We start from the raw sequence: 9,151 nt of genomic DNA on the forward strand, positions 1-9,151 counted from the left end.
TCTCTTTCTCTCCCCCCCCCCCCTCTCGATGTATATATATATATATATGTATACACCTTACACACGTTTTGGATAACCTATATTTATCTACGTTATAAGAATGTTTGAAATAAATAGTAAATGAAAAAAATAATGTGCAATATATGATAATACGTAGTGAACTTTATTTTATGTAACCGTAATTTAATATAAAATAACATTAATATTTAATGACATTTAAGCAACTGTAATATAATTTAGTTTGGAATAAGATGCATCGCAATATATTTCGTACATCGAGCATTCAAGCTATACAAAAACGTTTTTTTAAAAAGGACCAAGTAAGAGTTAGATTTGCACCAAGTCCAACTGGTATGTAGCATAATTAATACTTTTGAATGTATATCTGCATGTACACGAATAGTTATCGAACAGTCTCTTTATATTACTATAACAATGCTAGTATTTTTTACATGTATAATATTAATTTCATTTAATAATGTCACAGGTTTATTGCACTTGGGAGGACTACGTACTGCATTGTATAATTATCTATTTGCACGAGCTAACAATGGTGCATTTATTTTACGAATTGAAGACACAGATCAAGTCAGATGTATACCAGGGGCAATAGAAAAGCTTCAGAATGATTTGTTATGGTCTGGAATTATTCCCGATGAAGACCCAATAAGAGGTGGACCTGCTGGGCCATATATTCAGTCTAAACGACTTGATTTGTACAAGTATGAATAATTTTTTTTTGTTTAACACATTGAGTACCACATAGGTCATCCGCAAGTTTCATTGAACTTTCCACATAGATTATTTGGACAATTTCATGGACATAACAGAAAAAGCAAAATATGATTCATTTTTTAATACATATTTTACATTACTGCTTCTTCTTATTAATAATTATTGTTAAACTTATATGTAGTGTTTATAGCCCTTTAAATATTGTAAGATATTTTACTTATGTATGTATAATGAATGCGATAAGATAGATCATTAATTGTCTTAATTGAAAGTTATATGACATTAGATCGATACTCTATGTGTTAAGAAGCAGTATGTCTTGAAATTTTTTTTTATTTAAGCAATTTTAAACCCCATCGAGATTATTTTGTGGTACACTATATGCAAGTACAGAATTACCAAATTACATAAAATACAGAGTGCTTATTATGTGCCAAAGATTACAAATTCATATTTGTCCTATTGTTAGATTGATAAATTACAACGTTGTAAGAACAAGTATATGGTGTTACAAATCGGTACTGTGCGGTTGAATAGATGTATTGAAATCTTCATAATTAAAATTTTTTTTAAAAAACAACTTAACTACCTTGGTAGAATAACAAATTATACTACTTTATATAAATAAGTTGAAAGATATAAAGGTCATCTTTACATGTTTAAGAAAAATGCCCTGATATAATATGAAGATCTTAATGTACTATTGATTAAATTACAGAGAACAAGTACTTAAACTTTTAAGTAATCAATCTGCATATTACTGTTTCTGCACAGAAAGCAGATTGCAGTTATTGCGGAGAGAAGCTTTGAAGTGTAGGCAAGTGCCCAAATATGATAACAGATGTCGACATTTGAGTAGCGATGAAATAAAAGAGAAACTCAATAAGGGACATCCATACTGCATTAGATTTAAGGTATTATGAGAATAACATTGAATAATATTACTTTAATAAATCGAGTTTTAGAAAGGGTATTTCCTCTAATCTTTAGTTATCGCCTACACCAGAATGTTTTGATGATATGATATATGGTAAAATAATCCATGATATTGCACAATTTGAAGGAGACCCAGTTATTATTAAATCAGATGGTTATCCAACGTATCATTTTGCAAATGTTGTCGATGATCATTTTATGGAAATATCTCATGTGTTACGAGGAATCGAATGGCAAATATCTACACCTAAACATTTAATGATGTATAAGTAAGTTTAAACATGTATAAAATTACTCAATTACATTTCCTTAAGTATATTAAATAAATGATAATCCTAAAAAAGTAATAGGAACGATGAAATTATTACAGAGCATTTAATTGGACGCCTCCCAAATATGGACATTTACCTTTAATATTGAATTCTGATGGAACAAAATTATCAAAACGACAAAACGATATACATATTGAATTTCTTAGGTCACAAGGAATTTTTCCATTGGCAGTTATAAATTTTGTTATACATGCTGGTGGTGGATTTAATAACAAAGGAGGCGTTGAATACATTCATAGTTACGAGGAGTTAATTAAACGAGTAAATATTACGTTGTTAAGGATTTATTGATTTCTTGTTTTATACATCAAATCTTTATTTTTTCAGTTTAATATTTCGGATGTAAAAGTGTCCTCTAACAAGCTTATACCTGAAAAACTATTACAATTTAATCAGTTAGAAATTTCAAAATTACTCGCCTACGAAAAGAATAATAAATTCTTGGTAGCAAGAATTAAAGAGCTAATCATAAACTCATTTCCAGAGAGGTATGCATACTAGTTATACATATATACTCATCTCTTATTAAAGTATGATATAGTCTCAACATTATTCTAGGAAAGCGGACGGAAGTTTACAGTTAGATGACTATCATATACTCGCAGTGTTGAAATGGGCGCAAAATAGAATATATAAATTAAGTGATTTGGTATCTTCAGATTTAGCCTTTTTGTGGGTAGTACCATCAACTACACCTGACATTATTAAATCTGAATGTTTAGGTATGAATTGCATATAGGTAAATGTCTTTACAAAATGAAAGTAATTACTCTTTTGTTATAGATGTGCTTAAAATATTAAACACGAAATTAGTTGAAACTGACATTCATAATTTTAATAAGACATGGATCAATAGTTATCTTAAAGAGTTTGCTAACGAACATCATATTCCTTTTCCAACACTGATGGCAGTTTTACGTGGCATTCTTAGTGGTTTAAAGGTGATTTTGGACTTACTTTTCAGTATAGTTTTTAAATACTTAGTCTAATGTATATTTTAATATTTTTAGGACGGTCCACCCGTAGGTGAAATGATAGAAATTTTAGGAAAAGACACTACATTATTAAGGATAAACCGATGTATTTCTTAAAGGTGATACTGTGATCAAATTTATTTGTAAGTTTTTAATCGATATAAAATTTTGAGAATAACTATATTAAGTACTTATTTATTAAATAATACATCTTGACCTAAAACTTAGTGACGATTATTTATTAGTAGTAATATAATAAAATGAACATACAGTAATGTATGGAACTTAGATGTCTAGTCAACTTTTTATTACTTATGCGACATTTATACATTTTATAAAAAGTGAAACATTTTTATAGAAATATGCCCTCGTAAATTTCAATAAAAGTGGACAATAATAAATAATATATTGTTACACAGACCTACTGTGGATTACGGTACTAGCTTGTAACAATATTTAGGAGTCAAGTATTTTTAATGGAGCAAATACTTGAATGATTTTATAGGTACAAGTTATGGTTAATAACAAATCCTTAAATATTGTTATTTTGATACAGAATATTTATTTCTACATGAGTAAAAGACATTACATAAGTTTTTTTGTTATAATAAATTTGATTAACAATCTAGAAGTTTTGTGACAAATAGTTGATTTACAACGGTTAACTTAATTATATTAGAAATGACATTGCTTAGATACAATTTGAGAAATTATTCCGTTCGAATTCGTAGAGAATCAAGACATTATATTATCCATTATATAAATTATCAATGTGTAAATCATAATTTTAGGTTTAGTAAACCACATATTTTCTCCAAAATTTAAGTAGTTCGTAAGTATAGTAGTGAGGGTATAATTATACTTGTTCTATAAGGCATACTTGCGAAAGATATATAAAAGTTTTTAAAATTTCATCATTCAAAAAATTAAGAACAGTTGTGCAAATAGAATACAAAAGCCGAAAGAAGTAATTTTTAGAAAAGTTGCCTTATTCAAGTATAATTTTGTAACTGATATACAAAGTTACAACTTTTGCATTTTTCGAAGGTACATAATAATATATACAAAAAATACGTGTGTTGAATGACGTCACATAGTAAAAAGTAAAGAGTTACAAATACCGTTGCATTTGAAAATATACTAAATTTATATATAAAAGACATCTGTATGTAAGTCGTGGAAATATAACAACGATTATTACAATATCAACACTGAGTAAACTTATTTGTAAGTAGTAACAGCATCATATCATTATAGAGAGTGTTATTTATCACAGCTTAAGAACTTTGTAAACCTAAAAGAAACATAAACGTTTCCAATTTTGTTTGTTCGTTCATTCACACAAAAAGATACAGAATTCGTATGAAACTTAATTCATTTGTTGGTAACATATTTATACAAGTTGAGTAAAAATGCACGCATATTTAATCTTATGATTTTGAATAAAATTAAGATAGAAGAACATAAACTAGCATATTAAAATTTAAACAATTACATTAAAAATAGAAAAGATGACTTGTAGGTGTATATATCTAGGAATAATACATATTTGCTTTTTAAGGAAAAAACTATGATAAATTCGTATTTCCTATGAAATTAATTCTAGCTATTACAATTCGTCATAACAGCTAACAGCTAAATATATAAGAGATTGTAATACGTAATTACTTATTTTTGTAACACGACATTGAAAAAAAAATGGATTATTACTTTTTATAAATTTATTTTTGTTTTAAAAGTATTGCTTTATTAAAAATGATTTTTTAATGTGTAGTGTTGAAACACCAAGAATGAAATAATTTCTCCAGCTTTGTCACTTGTTTCGTATAAATAACGAATGATGAACGATTCATTTATATTGGTCGATTCAGAGTTATAAATTTTCTTTTAAGGTAAATACTGACAATATTGATAAGTTAATAAATTTTCTAAATAAAATGTCAAAAACTTCAGATTCATTGAATATGAACAAAAATGACATCTATTGTTTTTATGCTTTGCATTTTTTTACTTCGATTCTTTTTTAGAATCAAACTCATTTTTTAATAATCAGTTCATAAACGATAATTCTGTTATAATTTAATTCATATACGTCCTATACATACCTATGTATGTATCATTTCAAGTACTTTTAAGTATATACATATGTAGGCATCTTGTTACTATGTGTTTTATAAAAGATTTTTTAAAATCTACTGTATAAAGAAATATAAAATTAATACAAGTAAAATTATATAAGAGAATACAAGAAGTATCAGTTAATTAAAAACGAATTCTTTTATCAAATAATAGTATCTATTGAATAATTAATTTTAAAAACGTAAATAACGTGTCAAGTAATTCAAATTAGTTACGTTTAAAAGTAAGATTCGACTTTACAATAAACATTTATTAAAATTTTTGTATACAGTAGATACTTATTCTCTGGAATTGATACTACAATATAATACTATGCTATATTTACGATATCTTTAGCTTTTCTTGAAATAAAAATGTTTATAAACTGTATTTATTGTGATAATTATAAAGAAAGGTTTACTTTCAGATTCTTTAAACATAATTGATTAGTCCTTAATAACTTTGGGAAAACTATTAATGAAATATGGTTTAGAATATTAAGTGGAATACAAAATAATAATAATAGATTTAGAACCAGGCTTTTTTCTGGTTGTTGGACCATCCATTGCCCGATAGTTGCATGACTACCCTGTTTATTATATTTGTTATACTATTTTTCATTTACTACAGTGCCTATTTTTATATTAGAAATATCATTATACAGTAACTATAACAGTGTACATAAGAATAGTATATATCCTGAATACTTTTATACTCACTATCTTAAATTGTGAATTATAACATTGCTTTGAAAATTTTCTAGAAATATATGATAAGATACTTTTAAGGTAGATTTACTTAATATTTAGTAATAATAGTATAGAGGAATGAGAATTAAGTAATACTGACACAAAGAAACTTGATAATTAACAGTATGTACATTTATGAAAAAAACTGCCACAAAAAATTATGGATTTTTAACTTGTTTATTTCATTAAATTATTATTTAAAGTTTTAAATAATAATTTATTTATGAACCAACAGTTTATCTGTATTCTGCATTCAGAGGATAAACACATACGTTCCTGCTTTCATTAACGAAATGTACATATTAATTTTTAATATTCCGTCTTCAATACCACAAAACTGTCTTTAGAATAAAAAGACACTGATTAGTTCAATGTAACTTTAGGAGAGCTTGTCTTCTTTTAGAATGTTCTTTTTATTACATGCATTTTTAAAGTATTTCGTATTATCTAAAATTTAAAACATGTATCATCATTTATTTTTAAGAAATATACCTCAGAGATATTAGATGTACAAGTATGAAATTACAACTGAATATTTAACATTTTATAATACTGTCGTTATATTATTATTTGAATACAACATATAATTTCTGGTATAGTCTTAAATAAATATCACATGCAAATTATTTTTATGATTTACTGTTGCTTACGATATTAAGTGTACAATGTGGAATGGATAATATAATTTTGTAGTTAGTATATTTTAGTCTGTTAAGTAAACACCATCCACATTGATGAGATTAGAAAATCTAAGATAGGCACTTTTGTCCTTTCAGGTTTACATTGGAATGCAAATGTACATATATATGGAAGAATCGACTAGTTTTTGTGGTATAGATTGAGCATCCAGTAACATTCAAAAAGACAAGGCATAATAAATGAAGCGCTACATCAAATTGTATAGTCGTGAAAAGGTTTTAAGTTACATTGTTAACAGTTTATTCTAAAGTGTACATTATAAAAAGAAGTTTACGACATCGAGAAACAGTTTAACTGCTCTCCATTTTTTAGATGACTATATTGAAACGTGTAATACTTTTTTTTCTTTTTTTCTGTTAGAAAAATCACCCGAATCATTTACAGAGTTTCTTCTCTCATTTGGATTAAGTAATACATTAGTATGTTCATTCATTTACAATGTGATACAGTTGGTATGTACCTTAAGCATATGATGTGCATTACTATTTTGGATTATTGATTCCTTTCTTAATCGATTTTGTTCGTATATCGATAAGCGAATATTTGTGTTAAGTATAAACAAATATAGAAACTGATAAATGTTTGTAACTTACATGAAGTTTTTAGGATCTATAACACGACTACACAGAAGTACAGTAAACAATAAAAATGATTTGAAAACATTTGGTTTTTCTCTGATATTATATAGCGGTTATTGTAAAAGTTCATATGTAAGATTAAAAGTTATTTTAACAGTTGTGCATTATTTTGAAATTTAAATAGGTAGCATCTACTATTATTTTGAAAAAGTAATAATTTATTATTATAGATATTACTGCATAATTTAGAAATTCAATATCTATACATAAATAATAAGAAAATTATTTTAAAAAATCATGAATTTGTCGAGTAAAATGTAAATTTCGTGTTTATAAAATATATGATAAAAAATATATGGGAAATAAATAATTGAAATGGGGGCAGTACCAATATCAAAAGGGCAGTGCCTGTGTGACCTTAACATTGCAAATTAGTAACATAGTATGACTGTGCGTAGGAAATGTATGTACATACATGTAACAAATGTGCAGTCACTTGCAGACTCATACGTTACACATACACCTACATGCAAACAGGCATAGACACGCATTTATATATACACGTGTACACAAAGGGGACCCAACGTCAGTGTATTGTAACTCTTTCAGCCTATTAAACAACTAAATTTTTGGTACGAAGAAAACTGGCTAATATAGCCTGTATCTACAACTTTCTAAAAGTGGTATGGTACTTAACCAAAAGCAGGTACAAAAGGGGGACACCGAGTCTCCAAACGATTCACCCATAGGCAGTACTGATAGGTAGATCTTTGAAACGTAATGATTGTTTTTCTCGATTATGAATACATTGATACAATACTTGTCAATCCCATGTCAACAATCTCCAATATTGTAAATTGGATGTGATTTAAATAGGATGGATAACTATTGTAACCATTAATACGTGAACCGAATAATTATTTAAAACACCTGGGAATTTGAAAGCCTGGCACAGTATTATGACAAGGAATATGATTCGAGTAGACAGCAGAAGATATACAAATACTGCTAAAGATATATAGAATTGTTAAATTTATGAAATACGTTATCTTAATTGTAAATTATACACGATTAATATTCGTGTGAAAACTTTATTTCATCTACTCGAATCAAATTCTAAATTATAAGATCCTGAGACTTCCAAATACTGGGCTATCTGTAATATCAATATCATACAACTCAGGTCAAACACAATTGACCGCTCGAGACAACTTTCGTACCCCGATATTACGACAGACATGTCTTTTACTTTCATGCTAAGCAAGCCTATCTCCTTATTTTAAAACGTACCTACGGGTCTATGTGCAGTGATGAGAAGTAGAAGGCTATGTAACTGAATAGTATAGCGAGAGTAACTACGTAGTAGTCGTGAGCGGTTAATTGATTTGAATATATCTGTTTTTAATATTGCTACTGTTATGTAGCTAGTAGGTAGTGATCAGTAAAAATCGGATTCCTATTCGAGAACTTAATTATGAAACATTGTTATAACAAATTTAATTCATATTTCATGATTATGTTATTTAAGAGAACTTAATAGATAGGATGTATAATTTAATCATGTGTTACGCCAATCCCCAATATCTCAAAAGGATATTTCCCATACATTACAGCGTTGAAATTATAATATATTTTATAAGTTTGTTTTTTTTCTTTCTCTTTCCATTAAATTTGTACGTAGTATTTTTATTGCCATCGGCGGGTATTTCATACACGTGCTCAACTCTTTTTATTGTTATTATCATCGTCATCTTATTTATGCGCTTGACGTGTATGACAATATTGGTTTAGTCTCACTTTCATATTATGTTATGTTAAATCCATGTCTTCGATAACTTTTTCAATTATTCTAAGAAGTTAAATATGTTTACTACCTTAATTAACGAGAGTAAAAAAGTTCCTTGACCACTTAGATATTCACAGTATCTACACACAAGATTCTTTTCAAATATGCACATATGTATATGTATATATATTTTTTATAGTACAATGTATGGATTATATTAATAATCTATTATATGTATGATACA

At 27.1% G+C, this 9,151-nt stretch overlaps 1 protein-coding gene across 3 annotated transcripts; it reads left to right on the top strand.

Annotated features, from left to right (window-relative positions):
- The first annotated feature begins 41 nt into the window (after nt 1–41).
- Nucleotides 42–7,205, top strand: Glurs-m (putative glutamate--tRNA ligase, mitochondrial). 3 transcript variants are annotated; one of them, XM_076805365.1, is made up of 10 exons: nt 42–351; nt 488–722; nt 1,454–1,649; nt 1,726–1,940; nt 2,042–2,264; nt 2,331–2,491; nt 2,562–2,725; nt 2,787–2,944; nt 3,014–3,120; nt 6,621–7,205. In XM_076805365.1, exons 1-9 carry the CDS (start codon nt 252–254, stop codon nt 3,092–3,094), a joined length of 1,533 nt encoding a protein of 510 aa, XP_076661480.1. In that variant the 5' UTR covers nt 42–251; the 3' UTR covers nt 3,095–3,120; nt 6,621–7,205. The 3 variants fall into 3 exon arrangements, with proteins under 3 accessions (XP_076661480.1, XP_076661479.1, XP_076661481.1); XM_076805364.1 differs by lacking the exon at nt 6,621–7,205 and having other exon boundaries at nt 3,014–4,182; XM_076805366.1 differs by lacking the exon at nt 6,621–7,205 and having other exon boundaries at nt 2,150–2,264; nt 3,014–4,182.
- The last annotated feature ends 1,946 nt before the right edge of the window (nt 7,206–9,151 follow it).

The sequence above is a fragment of the Halictus rubicundus genome, chromosome 2 (genome assembly GCF_050948215.1).
Source record: "Halictus rubicundus isolate RS-2024b chromosome 2, iyHalRubi1_principal, whole genome shotgun sequence".
In the NCBI taxonomy this organism is placed as follows: domain Eukaryota; kingdom Metazoa; phylum Arthropoda; class Insecta; order Hymenoptera; family Halictidae; genus Halictus; species Halictus rubicundus.

Excerpts from the sequence above, each read along its gene's own strand:
- Glurs-m (XM_076805365.1), top strand. The coding sequence starts at position 252 with ATGCATCGCAATATATTTCGTACATCGAGCATTCAAGCTATACAAAAA. Across the intron at positions 352-487 it reads ATTTGCACCAAGTCCAACTG|GTTTATTGCACTTGGGAGGA; the intron begins GTATGTAGCATA and ends ATAATGTCACAG. Across the intron at positions 2,726-2,786 it reads TATTAAATCTGAATGTTTAG|ATGTGCTTAAAATATTAAAC; the intron begins GTATGAATTGCA and ends CTTTTGTTATAG.